This window comes from Sorex araneus, chromosome X, assembly GCF_027595985.1.
Source record: "Sorex araneus isolate mSorAra2 chromosome X, mSorAra2.pri, whole genome shotgun sequence".
NCBI lineage: Eukaryota > Metazoa > Chordata > Mammalia > Eulipotyphla > Soricidae > Sorex > Sorex araneus.
The window spans coordinates 158,820,025-158,835,169 of record NC_073313.1 but is presented as its reverse complement, the minus strand read 5'-3'; the positions used below and the strand labels follow the sequence as shown (position 1 = coordinate 158,835,169).

The 15,145-nt window shown below is 67.4% G+C and overlaps 2 protein-coding genes across 3 annotated transcripts; one reads left to right on the top strand and one right to left on the bottom strand.

The window, feature by feature from the left end:
* The first annotated feature begins 1,871 nt into the window (after nucleotides 1-1,871).
* Nucleotides 1,872-7,334, top strand: IGSF8 (immunoglobulin superfamily member 8). Its single transcript, XM_004613920.2, has 7 exons — nucleotides 1,872-2,151; nucleotides 4,394-4,771; nucleotides 4,865-5,326; nucleotides 5,508-5,915; nucleotides 6,000-6,413; nucleotides 6,863-6,992; nucleotides 7,134-7,334. The coding sequence occupies exons 1-6, from the start codon at nucleotides 2,118-2,120 to the stop codon at nucleotides 6,976-6,978; spliced, it is 1,812 nt and encodes a 603-aa protein (XP_004613977.1). The 5' UTR covers nucleotides 1,872-2,117; the 3' UTR covers nucleotides 6,979-6,992; nucleotides 7,134-7,334.
* A 1,581-nt stretch (nucleotides 7,335-8,915) lies between these two features.
* KCNJ9 (potassium inwardly rectifying channel subfamily J member 9) lies at nucleotides 8,916-14,171 on the bottom strand. Of its 2 annotated transcripts, none has more exons than XM_055120935.1 (3): nucleotides 14,022-14,168; nucleotides 11,764-12,633; nucleotides 8,916-9,698 (listed from the first exon to the last, which is right to left on the bottom strand). In XM_055120935.1, exons 2-3 carry the CDS (start codon nucleotides 12,608-12,610, stop codon nucleotides 9,361-9,363), a joined length of 1,185 nt encoding a protein of 394 aa, XP_054976910.1. In that variant the 5' UTR covers nucleotides 12,611-12,633; nucleotides 14,022-14,168; the 3' UTR covers nucleotides 8,916-9,360. The 2 variants fall into 2 exon arrangements, with proteins under 2 accessions (XP_054976910.1, XP_004613978.1); XM_004613921.2 differs by having other exon boundaries at nucleotides 8,917-9,698; nucleotides 13,977-14,171.
* Between the last annotated feature and the right edge of the window lie 974 nt (nucleotides 14,172-15,145).

Here is a 15,145-nt window from a genome sequence, read left to right as displayed (position 1 = left end):
ATCTGGTTTGCTGTGTGTGTATTTCTCTCAGGGTGTTGTGTGTGTGTGTGTGTGTGTGTGTGTGTGTGTGTGTGTGTGTCTGGGGGTGGTGGTCTGTCTCTGTGGGCGTCCCTGGGCTCGGGTACTGCTCTTTGGGGACCCGTGTGTGACATCTCTGCAGGAAATGCTTCCGTGTGCGCCTGGCACATGCGTGTGTGCGCGCAGAGCCTCGTGCCTGGGCTGGGCCCCCCTCCAGTTACATAAGCAAGTGGGGTTTCAGGCCTGGCCAGTGGGCGCCCCCTGCCGGCACCTCAGGGTCTCAGCATGGGAGACTGGCCCAGGATAAGTGTGGGGGACCTCGTGCTTGCCCCCCCCCCCGAAACTGGGAGCCCCACACCTGACTTGGCTCCCACACCCTGTCTGCCTCCTCGAGCTGGAAGGTCACTGCACACGGCTGTGTCTACACCTCGGCCGTGCCCAAAGGCTGGCAGAGAGCCCAACAGGTCTGGATGAGGCCTCAGGGGTCCAGGGCAAGGGACACAGTATGGGGGGCCTGGAGACAGGCCGAGTTGAGACCTGCCCCCTGCACGCTCTATGACCCGGGGCCACGCTCAGCCCAGAGCTTCCAGCTGCCCAGGGCCAAGGCAGGTGACATCATGGGCTGTGAAGCGAGGTGAGGTCATGAGGGCTATGCTGGGAGGGCCCAGGCCTCCTGTGGGTGGACAGAGACTTGGCCCTGGGGCAACCAGGAGGGTGTGACTGCCCAGGGCCTGCCGGGACACTCAGACTGGCTCCCGAAGGGCCCCTCGTTCTTCTCGGGCCCACTCAAACCTCAGGGCAGAAGTCCAGGGAGTAAGGGGTCACCCAGACCCTCTCCCCCAAGTCCCCACCTGCACAGGTGAGAAGGGACGCTCCTGTCTGCACCAGGTAGGCCCCTTCCCCAACACATACACCCCTTGCCCTTACGGGAGAGGGGGGAGGAGGAGGGGTCTGCACTCACATCCCGCGAGCAGCTTAAACTTTTCAGAACAAAATTGACCTGGGGCTGGAGCGATAGCACAGTGGGTAGGGCGTTTGCCTTGCACGCGGCCGACCCGGGTTCTAATCCCAGCATCCCATATGGTCCCCTGAGCACCACCAGGGGTAATTCCTGAGTGAAGAGCCAGGAGTAACCCCTGTGCATCGCCGGGTGTGACCCAAAAAAAACCAAAAAAAAACCCAAAATTGACCTTCCCTCCTCAAGGGGCCCTATCTGCCAAGAAGGCCGAGGGGCTCCTGACCTACTGCTCACCCCAGCACCTGGTCCCCTGGACCTCGTCCACCTCAGGTTGGAGCACAGGCCCCGGAGGTCCCGGGGCCGCTAGCCAACACCGACCAGTTTGCAAGAGGCCTGGTGTCGGGAACAAACACTGGGCAGAGGCCGGCAGGGTGCGGTGGGAGCGGGCGGGGCCTTGAGCGAATTCAGGGGCGGGTTGGGCGAAGAGGGGCCGGGAACGAGCGGGCCCGAAGGGGCGGGGTCTAGCGGAAGGCACGCCGGGAACGGGGCGGGCCCAGGAATATGGGCGTGACCCAATACATAGGCGTGGCCTGAAGAGGCGTGGTCTTATAGATGGGCGGAGTTGTCCAAGGGGCGGGGCCGACAGGATCTGCGGACGGGGAGGTGGCCTGGGAGGAGGCGTGGCCTTGCTGGTGGGGCGGGGCCAGTGCCGGTGGGGCGGGGCCTTAGCAGGCAGAGGCGGGACCGGCGTGGCCAGCGGGCGGGAAGAGGGCGGTGCTGGCGGGCGGGGCGGTGCCTGGGCAGGCGGGGCTGGGCCTGGAGGAGGCGAGGCCTGGGTGAAGGGGCGGGGCCTCGAGGACGGGGCGGGGCCCGGGCGGAGCGGGGCCGGCGTGGCCAGCGGGCTGGAAGCGGGCGGCGCCGGAGGGCGGGGCCGGGGCGGTCCGGCGCCCAGGCGGGAGGGAGCCGTGGAAGGCGGCGGCAGGAGAGGGCACTTGGCGGCTCCCGCTCGGCTCCGTGAGCACCGCGCACCCACGCCTCGCGGTGCCGCTCGGTGCCCCCTCCCGGGCATGCGCCCCCCGCGCCCGCGGCCACCCCGAACCCGCGCCGACCACCTCAGCCTTCCCAGAGCCGGCCACGCACGATGGGCGCCCTGCTGCTGCTGCTGCTGATGCTGGGTAAGCCGCCCCGCGCCCCCAGGTGCCCGCGCCGCCGCGGCCACCCCCAGGCCTCGCGGGCCCGGCCGGCGCTACCCTGCGTGGGTCGTGCCGCCCGGCCTGCCCGCGGCCGGAAGTGGCTGCAGGCCCCTGTGGTCAGCCGTTCCCGTTTGAAAGTGAGTCTCCGCTAACGCGTCCCTGCGCTTTCCCGGGCGCCAGGGTTCAGCCCCCTGGGGTCCCTGCGTAACCCCACTCCCACGTGGCCCTGGTGGTCCCGCCGTTCGCGCCCGCCCCTCGCCCTAGCTGCCCCCGTGCGCGGGTCTCCCAGCAGCCTGGGAAACAGCTGGTGTCTGGGGCATGGGGAGACAGCTGGGGGCAGCAGCAGGGCAAGGGCCTGTAGGACTTTCCGCGAGAGGCGGCCTGGGAGAAGGGTGGCGTCAGACTGGGAGCTGGGTTTGCAGATGCTCTTCGGAGACAGACCCTAGAAATAGGGGGTTGGCTCACGTTGGGGGGCTGGGACACCGGACTCGCTGCCTGGACTCAGATGGTCATGGCTGACGCATGGGGGCCCTGCCCCCTGCCCTGCTCTCCTGGGGGCCCTGCCGCACCCTGACCCTCCCTTGGGCTCAGAGGAGGGAACTGTGGGCCTGTTGCCTAGCGCTGCCCTGTCCCCAGTGGGCTGTACAGAGCCAAGCAGAGACGGAAGTGGGAGGGGGTCACACCAGCACAGCTGCCTGGCTGGCCAGTGGACCTGGGTGCTGGGCTGTCCGGGAAGTGTCCTGAGAAACTCCATGTGGGGGTCTCTGCTTAACAAGGGGGCACCCACCAACCACTGAGCAGAAGGACGGTTCGGTCCCTGGCCCCACAGGGTCCCCCAGCACCAACAAGAGGGATCCCCCTCCCCCTGAGGCACAGCCTGGAGTAGCCCTGAGCACCCAAGCCCATCAAAATTAAAAATAAATAAGAGAGAAATGAAACTTCCCCCAATCCCCAGCTCTCTGGTCGGCCTCCGGGCAGAGCGGCTTCTGTGCCGTGTCTTCAGACACCGTCACCAGCTCCGTCACCGGTTATGAAACGCCCTCAGGCTCAGCTGCCTGACTCACAGTGGGGCGGGCAGCACCCCTCTCCAGCACGCCCGGGGCCTGGACCACAGGGTGCTGTCCAGGACCGTGGCAGGGGAGGGGGCAAAGGGCCTGTCCAATGAGCTGCAGACAGAGCTGGGCCAGGGGCTCGGGTGGCCCTATGATGTCACCCACCCCTCAGTCCTCATCTTGGGGTCCCCTCCTTCCTCCTGAGTTTGTACCTCTGCTGGGGCTCCTGAGCACTGCCCGTGGGCTGGGGGTGCCTCCTTCAAGCCCCTCGCCCCGACACTGGATGCTGTAGAATGAGGCAGTGGGCATCCTAGGATGTTGTGGTTCTCCGGGGCAGGCCGTGGAGGGCTGGGGCTGGGCACAGAGCACAAGAGGCTGAGAGCAGTCTGTGTGCCCTGGCCCTGGGGTCTGTCGCCACCACCACATGGTCTTCCAAGCAAGCAGGAAGTGACCCCCAAGCACTGAGCTGGGAATAGCCCCTGAGCACCCGCTCAAAAAAAACAAAACAAAACATAAAGAAGAGTCCTCCAGGCTTCTGCAGCAGGTTAAGTGGGGAGACAGGGCTTTGACGTCTAGTGGGTAGAAGGGTGGGGGGAAGGCTCGGGGGCTTGAGAGGGGAGCTGTACATTAATGAGCATGCAAATGAGTGTGCAAATGAGCACAGAGCCTATGCAAATACCCTTTCTGTCAGGGGGCGGGGGCATTGTGCCTGCTTGACCCTGGGGGTAGGCAGGCATGGAGGAGGGGGTCCGCACCCCCTGAGCCCCAGCTGCCGTGGTGGGAGAGGCGGTGAGCTCAGGCGCAGCTGGAGGGGGCGGGCAGTGCGGGCAGCGCGGCGGGTCTGTGCCTTGTCCTCCCCAGCCACTGGCTCCATTGTCTGCCCAGGTGACGCAGCTGAGTCCAGCGGCCCTCTGGGCAGGCGGGTGCCGCTCTCCTGCAAGGAGGGGGGACATGTGTCCTCAGGGCCCCCGGGAAGACGGGGCCACCCGTCCGTCTGTCCGTCTGCTCCCCCGTCTGTCTGCCCCAGAAGGCTTAGACCAGGCACCCGGCCCTGCCTGTCTGCTCTGGCTGTCTGGTGCTGGGGAGGGGTGCTGGGGGTCTCGCCACTCCGGCCTTTCCCAGTCCCGGGGTGGGAGGGACATCTCACCTCACCTTCGTCCCCCCGCTCCCAGGACTCACCTGCAGGGCCCGGGAGGTGCAGGTGCCCGAGGGGCCCCTGTACCGCGTGGCCGGCACCACCATCTCCCTCCCCTGCAACGTCAGTGGCTACGATGGCCCCGAGCAGCAGGACTTCGAGTGGTTCCTGTACCGGCCCGAGGCGCCCGAGTCCGCCCTGGGCATCATCAGCACCCGGGACCCGCGCTTCTCCTACGCCATCTTCGGGCCTCGCGTGGCAGCGGGCGAGGTACAGGTGGAGCGGGTGCGGGGGGACGCCATGGCGCTCCGCATTGAGCGCCTGCAGCCCCAGGACGCCGGCGTGTACGAGTGCTACACCCCGTCCACCGACGCCCAGTTCCTGGGCAGCTACAGCGCCAAGGTGGAGCTGAGAGGTACGGCCGCCGGTGGGCAGGGAGGGCGGGCTGGAGGACCCCGAGGCCCTGCGAGGGGTGTGACTCAGTTCCCCTGCCTGTCCCCCCCCCCAGTTCTCCCGGATCTGCTACACGTGGCTGCTGGCCCCCTGGGGCCCCGTGGCCGCCAGGCCCCCACCACGCCGCCCCGCATGACGGTGCCTGAGGGCCAGGAGCTGGCACTGGGCTGCGTGGCACGGACCAGCACGCAGCAGCACACGCACCTGGCCGTGTCCTTTGGGCGGGCAGTGCCCGAGGCGCCGGTGGGCCGCGCCACCCTGCAGGAGGTGGTGGCGCTGCGGCCCGACCTGGCCGTGGAGGCGGGGCCACCCTATGCCGAGCGCCTGGCCGCAGGGGAGCTGCGGCTGGGCAAGGAGGGGGCCGAGAGCTACCGCATGGTGGTGGGGGGCGCGCAGGCAGACGACGCGGGCACCTACCACTGCACGGCCGCCGAGTGGATCCAGGACCCCGACGGCAGCTGGACCCAGATTGCCGAGAAGAGGGCGGTGCTGGCCCACGTGGACGTCCAGACCCTCTGTGAGCTCCCACACCCCTTTCCTCCGCCCCTCCCCCCGGCTGCGGATCCCAGTGGGCACCCAGACCTCCCTGTGCTCCACCCCGGGGCCTCCCAGTCGTGGTCTCCTCTGCCCCGGGTGTTCCCTGCTCGGGCACAGAGCTGCTGTGGGTGACACTGTGGCACCGTCTCCTTGCGTTTCAGCTAGCCAGCTGGCAGTGGCTGTGGGGCCTGGGGAGCGACGGGTCGGGCCCGGGGAGCCCCTGGAGCTGCTCTGCAACGTGTCCGGGGCACTGCCCCCCGCAGGACGCCACGCTGCCTACTCTGTGGGCTGGGAGATGGCCCCCGCGGGAGCGCCTGGGCCCGGCCGCCTGGTGGCCCAGCTGGACACCGAGGGTGTGGGTAGCCTGGGCGCAGGCTACGAGAGCCGCCACATTGCTATGGAGAAGGTGGCCTCCAGGACCTACCGGCTGCGGCTGGAGGCGGCCAGGCCCGGTGACGCGGGCACTTACCGCTGTCTCGCCAAGGCCTATGTCCGTGGGACCGGGGCGCGGCTCCGCGAGGCAGCCAGTGCACGCTCCCGGCCCCTCCCGGTGCACGTGCGGGAGGAAGGTGAGATGCAGGCGTCCGGTGCCTGGGGGTGGGCGGCTGCCCCAGTCCTGCACTCGGCTCTGACCTGGCTCCTGGCCCTTGCAGGTGTGGCGCTAGAGGCGGTGGCCTGGCTGTCGGGGGGCACCGTGTACCGCGGGGAGACTGCCTCCCTCTTCTGCAACATCTCCGTGCGAGGCGGGCCCCCCGGGCTGAGGCTGGCTGCCAGCTGGTGGGTGGAGCGGCCCGAGGAAGGGGACATGGGCTTGACTTCCCCGCAGCTGGTGGGGGTCCTGGACCAGGAAGGCGTGGTGGAGCTGGGGAACCGGCCCGGAGGTGGTCCCATCAGCGTGGAGTTGGTGGCACCGCGGTGCCATCGTCTGAGGCTGCACAGCCTGAGGCCAGAGGACGAGGGCGTGTACCACTGTGCCCCCAGCGCCTGGATACAGCATCCCGACTACAGCTGGTACCAGGCGGGCAGCGCACGCTCGGGGCCAGTCACAGTGTATCCCTATACACACGGTGAGTCCTCTGCCTGCCCTTTCCCTGGCCCTGCCCTTTCCTGACAGCCACGCCCCTTTATTTGGCCCCTCCCTACCCTTAGCCCATCCCTTACATTGGTCCAGCCCTGCCTTGCCCCGCCCATTGCCTTGCCACGCCCATTCCTCCACACTTTTCTCTGCCCATGCCTTCCATTGGTCCCGCCCCTGCCTGTGCCATGCCCATCCCTCCTCCACACCTTTCCCGGTCCCACCCCTTCTCCTATGTGCCGCCCCTTTGCCTATGCTCCGCCCCTTCTGCCCCACCTCTTCCCCTCAGCCCTGCCTTGCTCTCTGGTAAGGGCTTTTGCTCCCAGCTCACTGCCCAGGGGTCCTGGCGTGGGGGTTGATCTGGGTGGGTAAGGGGCAGCAGTTCGAGGTCGGGGGCAGACGGAGGAGCCACCACCCCTATCGGAGCCTTCTCTTCCCCAGCCCTGGACACCCTGCTGCTGCCCCTGCTGGTGGGCACGGGGGTCGCCCTAGTCACAGGCGCCACCATCCTGGGTACCATCACCTGCTGCTTCATGAGGAGGCTGCGCAAGCGGTGACCCGTCGCGCGCAGGTGAGGAGCAGTCGCACTTGGGACCTCATCCCAGACCCTGGAGGAGCAGGGGTGTGCAGGGGGCGAGGAGGGTGCAGGGGGCCATGGGACTGGCTGAGGCTTGGCCGTGCTCGCTCGTCAGCCCCCTCTCTGGCTCCGCAGGTGCCCATCCCTCCCAGCTGCTGCTGCGGTCTGCGCCTCCCCCCTCCCCTGTCACCGCCTTTAATTTATTCGACCCTCCCAGAGCCCTGCCCCAGCCCTGCCCTGGCCTCTGGCCCTGACCTCATGTCCAGCTCGCCAGCAGGCCCTTTCTGTCCCAGAATTAGTTTTTCTAAACTGTGAATAAATGTGTTTTCTAAACCCGCTGCCCCGTGTCTTCCCTGCGGGGCCTGGGTCTCTGCGGAGAGAGACCCCTGCCCCAGGCTGCTCCCTGCAAACACCAGCTGCCCCCACAGGCCCGGCTCTGGCTCATGCCTGGTCCCTGGTCTCCCGCCAGAGCTGACATGTTGGGGCTCCTGGGCTGGGGAGCAGCGGCGGGTGGGTAGGGGGTGGCATCAGCTGCCCCAGGCCACTGGGCTGCTCAGTCATGAAGCTGCTGCCGCCCATGCCAGCCGTGGGTCACGCCAGAGCCCTGTACCCTGGGGTCACGGCCGTCCGCACCCCCTGATGTGCACCCACCAAGTAGCCACTCTCCCTGCTGTTCGGTCATTCCCACGTTTATTAAGCACTGCGGTCAGCCAAGTGCTGTGGTTACAGAGGGGAACTGAGCTGTGGCTGACAGGTGACGTGTCCAGACGGGGTGCCCCGCTCCTGGCCGCCTCCCCCTACCGGGGCCAGGCATGCAGGCGGGTTTGCCTGATGAGGTGAGGGATCACATGCCCAGGAATCCAGGTCACAGGTCACCTGCCTGACCATCCACGTGACAGGTGACTTGCCTGAGCATCCGGGTGACAGGTCGCTGCCCGAGCATGCAGGTCATGGGTCACCGTCCGTGCTGTGGACATGGACAGTCACTCCTCCTCTGGTTTTCTCTCTGAATTAAGCCGAGGGGCCCCTGCCTGCTGCCCAGCCAGTGCCCAGTCTGTGGCTGCCTCAGCTGGGGACAGGGCAGGGGCAGAGGGGCCCAGTCACGCCCGCCCCTTGGAGGCCACTGGGGGCCTCCCCTCTGTCTGTCCCAGGGGCTCCTGCCCCCTCGTACCAGTGTCAGCTGGTTGCACCTCTCCAGGGGTGAGGGGACCCCACACTGCAGCCCTGGGGGCCAGCGGACCCATGTGTTGAGCCGACCACCGTTCAGGAAGCACCTGCGCACACCCTGGCCAGCACGGGCCCACCCCAGCCCCTCACACAGGCCCCCCACCCCAGAACGCACCCACCGAGTGCTCCAGCCCATTGCCCCCTACCCAGGTCCCAAACCCCAGTCCCCCCCCAGCTCCCCCAGCCTGAGCCTCCCTATCCCAGATCCTCCTCACCCTGGAGCTCACCCACGAGTGCTCCAGCTCAGAGCCCCCTAACAGACCCCCTGCCCTTCCCAGTGCCCCCCACCCAGAACCCCACCCCTGAGCTCCCTTATCCCAGAGCCCCGACCCAGAACCCCTCACAAGACCCCTCCCCCCAGAGACCCCCAGCCCTGCTAATACTCCTCCCCGCAAGTCCCCTACCTCAGCATCCTTTCCCAGCATCCCATCTCTCCTCACCGAAGCCCCTCAGTCTCCCAGCCCCCTTACCCCAAGCCCCTCAGTGCCCCCTCACTCACCCCAGGTCCCATCATCCCGGCCTCCCAGTCCCCCAGACCCCCTCACCCACCCCAGGTCCCATCATCCCGGCCTCCCATTCCCCAGACCCCCTCACCCACCCCAGGTCCCCTCATCCTGGCCTCCCATTCCCCAGACCCCCTGACCCACCCATCCCACATCCATTCCGGCTCCTGCCCCACCCCAGGCCCCTCCCCCTTCTCACAGTAGGTCACCCCCCCTGCTCACCCCCGGGGGACATGGCAGATGCTCTGAGTGACCTCCCCACTGAGCTCCACTTCCCAGGGTGCCCCTCCGCGAACTCACTGTCTGCCTCTCCTGCCCTTGGTCCACGCCACCTGCTGACCCCTGGGGCCTGTCACACCGGGGCAGGGTGATGACAGACGTCCCCTGTCTGTCCCCGTGCTCCCTGGGTGCACTCGGGCCGCTGCCTGGGCAGACACCTGCTGGTCAGGCTGCCCGGTGCCTGCTGGGGGCCCGCTGTCCCCTGCTCCCACCTCCGGCTGGCCGCGAGGGCTCTCCCGGGCACTACAGGGCTCTCCCACAGACCGCCCACCCTCACTGTCCCCCGGGGCGCCAGGCCTGCCCCCACCACCCGTCCCATGCGCTGGCCCCGTGGGGGCGTCCACACTACCGGCTCACGCCTTGGCCTCGCCCTGGCTCTGGGGGGGCGGCAGGCAGCCGTTTTGCTCCTTGTCAGCCCCCGCCTCGCCCCCCGCGCCCTCCCCGGGGCTCTCCTCCTCCACCTTCTCGTCCAGCCGGCTGGGGATGGACCAGTACAGGTGGGCGTCCAGGCGGGTGGCCGCCTCGGCCAGCTCGCGGGCACTGCAGGATGGCGTGGGCACCTCGAAGGTCTGGTGGAAGCTAGCGTAGTCCACCTCGTAGAACCCGTCCTCGAGCGTGAGCACAGATGTGAAGCGGTGACCCCACAGCACCTCGTCCACCAAGTAGGAGCTCCGGGCTTGGCACGTCATTCCTGAGGGAGGGAGGGAGAGGGGGGGTGAGGGTCAGGAGCTGCTGCCACCTCCCGCACCCTGGCACAGCGCCAGTCCCCCAAGCTTAGCACTGACCCTGGGGACTGCGTGCAGGGCTGCCCACAGGAGCGTGGCCTTCGCTGCCCCCTAGGACGGAGGACTCACCCCTCCCCAGGCGCCTGAACCCGCCGATGCAGTGCTCGCTCAGCTAGCCGGGTTGTTCTCTGTGCAGAGCTGAGGTCGGCCTCCCGGGAATTCTCCACTCCCCTGCCATACGACACTCCTTCCCGAGCCCCGAGATCCGAGCCTCAGATTCTGCCACGCCTCTGCTGTGGCCTCAGCCCCCTGCACCCTCTCCAGGTCCTCCTGAGACCTGCTTTCCTGAAGGGTTTCCTTCTCCGCTGCCAGCAGAGGATGCCATGGCCTTGGAAGGTGTCCCCCTGGGCTGGATTCTGCACCCAGGGCCTCAGACTGCCTCCAGTACTCCCGGGGCCCCGAGTCGGCCTGGCTCCGTCTCCCTGCAGCCCCAGCCGCCCCAGCCTCCCTCCCCACGCGGGAAGCTGCCTCCTGGCTCACGTGGCTGCCGGGAGAAGCCTATGGCCAGCCACGCGCCAGTTGCTCCTGCTTCCCCGGCGGTGCTTACATAAGGGGTTTTTAAAGCCTAAATGTAGAATTTTATATTTATTCCTTTTAAATGTCATCTCATGGAGTTTTTGGCTCATTATGCGAGCTTTTCAGAAGCATCTTGAATCCTGACGCTCTCACCCAAAATATTACCGTCCTTTCCAGCTCAAGATCAAGCGCCCATCAGCCTCCCTCCGCACCTGCCCTGTCTGTCCCCTGCTTCAGACCCTGTCCTGTTGGCCATTTTGGGCAGCTCACCCCAGGCCAAGGGTTTGTCCTGGGGTAACCCAGGACCCCCCAGAAGAGGGGGAGTGGACACTTGAAAACAGACTGGCCCTGAGACATGGGGGTGTTGGGGGAGGCTGAACAGTGGGTGGGGGGAAGGTGGGAGCAGTTTGGGGAGAAGGGTAGGCAGAGTCAGAGGCAGCAGAGGTGGGAGAACCCCTCGAAGCACCCCGACGTGGCTCCGCCAAGGTCTCCTCATTTCCAGAGCCTGGCCAGCTCCAGCCTGACACCGTGGGGGTGGCATCTCCTGGGGGCGCTTCTGTTTCTGCTGTCTGCGCTTGGTGAGAGGGGTAAACTGAGGCAGGAGGGATCTTTCCTGTCCTCTCACCAGAGGAAAAAAAACTCCAGAACCAAACCTGTCTTCCAGCTCCGACTCTGAACATCTAATGGAAACTTGAGAGAGGGGATATCCCCCACCCGTTCCCCCCCCATCACAGCTTGGTGCAGTTTCTGTGAAATAAGCCCTGGATGCAAACATGTATCTCCTATTAGCATGGAATGAAACCGGTGGGTGTAAGCTTTGAGAGGTGAAGGCCAAACTGACACGTGGGCACCTGGAGCTTTAGCTCAGCCAGCCTGCCCTGAGCGCTGTCCCGCCCCTCCCCCTTCGTGCTTCCCTATAATACCACGCCCCTGCTCTTCCAACTCCTGTGCACACCTCACCCCTGCGGACACTGACCACGCCCCCTGCTCATCGCATCCTTATGTATGCCCCACCCTACGTAACACGCCCCGCCCCCTACTTGCACGGCCTGCCCACATAGGCCCCACCCACAGGTGAAGCCCCGCCCCATACGGACGAGGCCCCGCCCCATACGGGCAAGGCCCTGCCCGCAAGCAAGCCCCCGCCCACACAAGGCCTCACCCCACAGGCAAGGTCCCACCCATACAGAAGCACACCCTGTCCCCCCTACCCCCCGCCACAGGCCCCGTCCCCACAGGTGAGGCCTGCTCCATACAGGCACACATCCAGTCCACACACAGGCCCCAGCCCGCAGGCGAGGCTCCGCCCCATACAGAAGTACACCGCACCCCACACAGACCCCGCCCACACAGGCGAGGCCCCGCCCCATTGGAGTACACCACGCCCACACACGACCACGCCCCTTACAACGCCCCGTCCAACAGGCCCCGCCCCACACGCAGGCGCACACTAACCCGTGGCCTCCACCATGCCCTCCAGGATGACCACAATCTCGAAGTCGTCCCTCTCGAGCGCGCGGCGCGACGCATCCCAGAAGGGGCTGGCAGCATCGATCTCATGGCTGATGACGAGCGGGGACACGAGGAAGAGGCGGTCGTCGCCCGTGTCGAAGCCCACGCTGAGGTCGGTCTGGTGCAGCGGGATGAACTCGCCCTCGAGCGTCTGGCGTGAGCGGATGAGCTTGGCGCGGATGGACGCCTCGACGATGTGCGACGAGCGCAGGTCGCCCACGCGGAACATGAGGCACAGGCGGCCGTCACGCAGCGACACCACGGCGTGCGACGAGAAGACGAGCGTGGCAGCGCGCTTGTTGGGCTGCGAGATCTTGACGAACATGCAGCCCACCATGAAGGCGTTCACCATGGAGCCCAGGATGGCCTGCAGCAGCAGCAGCGCGATGCCCTCGGGACACTGGTCGGTGATGACGCGGTGGCCGTAGCCGATGGTGGTCTCCGTCTCGATGGAGAAGAGGAAGGCAGCCACGAAGCCGTTGAGGTTGTTGACGCACGGCGTCCACGCGGCGTCCTCCAGGTGCTCCAGGTCGCCGCGGCCGTAGGCGATGAGCCACCAGATGGCCCCGAAGAAGAGCCAGGTGAGCGCGTAGGCCAGCACGAAGACCAGCAGGCTGAGGCGCCAGCGCAGGTCCACCAGCGTGGTGAACAGGTCGGTCAGGTAGCGGTAGGTCTCGCGCACGTTGCCCTGCTGCACGTTGCAGCGCCCGTCCTTCTCCACGTAGCGCTGGCGGCCCCGGCGGCGGGCAGGGGCGGTGGGGCCCGGAGAGCGCGCGCACTCCCACACCATGGTGGACGCTCACGGGCACGCGCCTGTGGAGACAGCGCGCACGCGTGTGGGCGGGGCCTAACGACCGTGGGCGCGCGCCCGCGTTGGGAGCGGGACTCGCGGGGGCGGGGCCTGGGGGTGTGCACGTTCCCGCGCAGTGGGCAGAGCCTGGGCTGTGCGGAGGAGGCAGGGCTGGCCGGGCCTAAGGTGCCTGTGGGGCGGGGCCTGTGCACGCTCCCGCACGGTGGGCGGGGCTCTCAGGAACGGGGGGGGGCCTGTGCGCGCTCCTGCGCGGTGGGCGGGGCCTAAGGACCATGCAAGCCCTTGATCAGGCGCTAAGAGGCGGGGCCTGTGTGGGGCCTGTGTGCGCTCCCGCACGGTGGGCGGGGCTCGCGTCAGGGTTGGTGGGGCGGGGGGTGGGGGTGGAGGCCCACACGTGCACCTGGGGCGGGCCTGGGGTTGTGCAGGCTCACGGATGACAAGGCTGTGCCCCCAACCCCAGTGCTGCCCCTCAGAAGTTCCCCTAGGCGTGATGCCCTCGGGGCTGGAGGGCATCCTTCCCACAGTGGATGCAGCTCAGGAACAGGAGGTGCAGGAGCCCTGCGGGGCCCCACGTGCTCCCGGGGAGGTGATACTCATGAGCACTCTCTCTGTGACCTGCCAGCTCTGCCCCAGCCCTTCCTGTCTCCCCCTGCTCCCCGCCAATACAAGTCCCCCAGGGCTGACCCCCCTCATACTCGCAGCCCCTCCCTCTGCCCCAGGAAGCTGGGCCTTGGCACAGTTCCCAGCCCTCCCTCCCTTCTCCCTGTGATCCAGGCGGGTGCTGCCGGGGTGACAGGAAGCCCCCTCCCCCGTGCTCCTGCTGGCCTGGGCCTTTCCCCAGTTCTGGGAGACAGACACGCAGGCTGGAACCCCAAACTCGGCACTGCAGATTCTGCAGAAAACGTATCTCGTGTATGCCAGCAGTGGGGGCCATGGCCGCAGTATGGGTCCCAGGAGGGGTCATTAGGGTCCAGGTCGCCCTCGTCCATAGCCTCGGCATCTGGGCTCAGCCCAGCTGGCCCAGTGAGCAGCCCCAGGCTGCAGACGAGGTGCTGCGTGTCCACTCCAGCTGGCTGAGCCCAGGGACGCTCCCGCATGTCTTCTTGGGGTCTCACCCGGCGGCAGCCCCGTCCCATGTCCCCAGGCCACGCTGACGCTCCCGGGGAGAAGGGGGGGTCCTCGCACCCTCCCAGCGCCAGGCTTGCTTCCTGCCCCACCTCCCCCTCTCCTCCTGTGTCCGGAGACCCCAGAGCTCCCTGGCCGCCCCCCTTCTGCAGCAGCTGCACCCCTGGAAGGGACCTAGGGAAAGGGCCCTCAGAAACCAGCTCCCCCAGACCCTGCTCACCCCAGAGGCAGCGGCTCCGACCCAAGTTCCCCGCAAGCAACTCACGACGTGTGAAGAGGAGGGTGGCCGTTGGCGGGGACCCCCGGGGGGTGGTGTCCATGCCCTGGCACCGCCCCCTGGCCCCGGTGTGGAGCCGCAGGCTGTGTCTCCTGCCCCTGGCAGGCGGGCGGCTCTCTGCCTAGCTATCTGTGTCATCCTTACTTCCCAGGCTCCCCTGCTCCCTCCCGTTTCCACGGCAACCGGGCTGGCGACAGTGCCGGACCATCCCACCCCTCCCGCAGTCCCACTCGAGGCAGATCCACGCGTGTGGCTATTTTTAGCCTGAATGTCTCCTGGACAGCTCCGTGCTGCCCTCCCCACTGCCCCCGGAAAGAGGGGGAAGCGCCGACCACCAGGGCTGACCTCCTCCCCCGCTCAGGGAAGGAGGCTGATAGACGTGGGAATGAGGCTCCCAGTCCGCCGGAGGGCCACAGGGGGGCTGGCAGCTGCTCCCTTCCAGAGGGGCTGGCCAGTGAGCAAAGGGACGCCCCCTTCTTCAGCCCCGGGGCCAGGTGAGGGGTGGCCACGTCTCCTCAGGAACCGGGCAAGCCGGGCGCAGAAGTGCGGCGTGGAGCGACCCTGAGAGTTCGTGCGGAGGGTCCGAGGCGGCCCTCGGGGAAGGAACCGGCTCGGCACAGAGGCCCCCACGGGCTGTGGGGCTTTATCCGTGTCACTGTGCCCGAGGCCTCATCCACCCTCCTTTAGGCAGGGCCAGAGGGAAGTGGACACGGGGACGAGATGGGACCGGGGCGGGCAGGGACTCCGTTCCCAGCAGCTCTGCTCACTTCGGCCACACGGACAAGCGGCTTCCCCCCCCCCCCCCGCCGGGGAGAGTCGGCGCAGTGCCAGGGTTGGGGCACCACCGGGAGATGGCGCGGGCGGTGGGTGCCCCTCTCGGGGCCGGGGGCACCTGTGGTCTCCCCGTGCTTCTCCTCCTCTCCCCCCGCCCCCCCGCGCCTCCTCTTCTCCTCCTCCTCCTCCCTCTCCTCTCTGTCCTTCTGCTCTGCCTCTTACTCATTTGTCTTTTTTTTGCCACACCCCGCAGTGCTCAGGGCTTACTCCTGGCGCTGTGCTCAGGAATCTCTCCTGGCAGGCTCAGGGAACCATATGGGATGCCGGGGATCGAACCC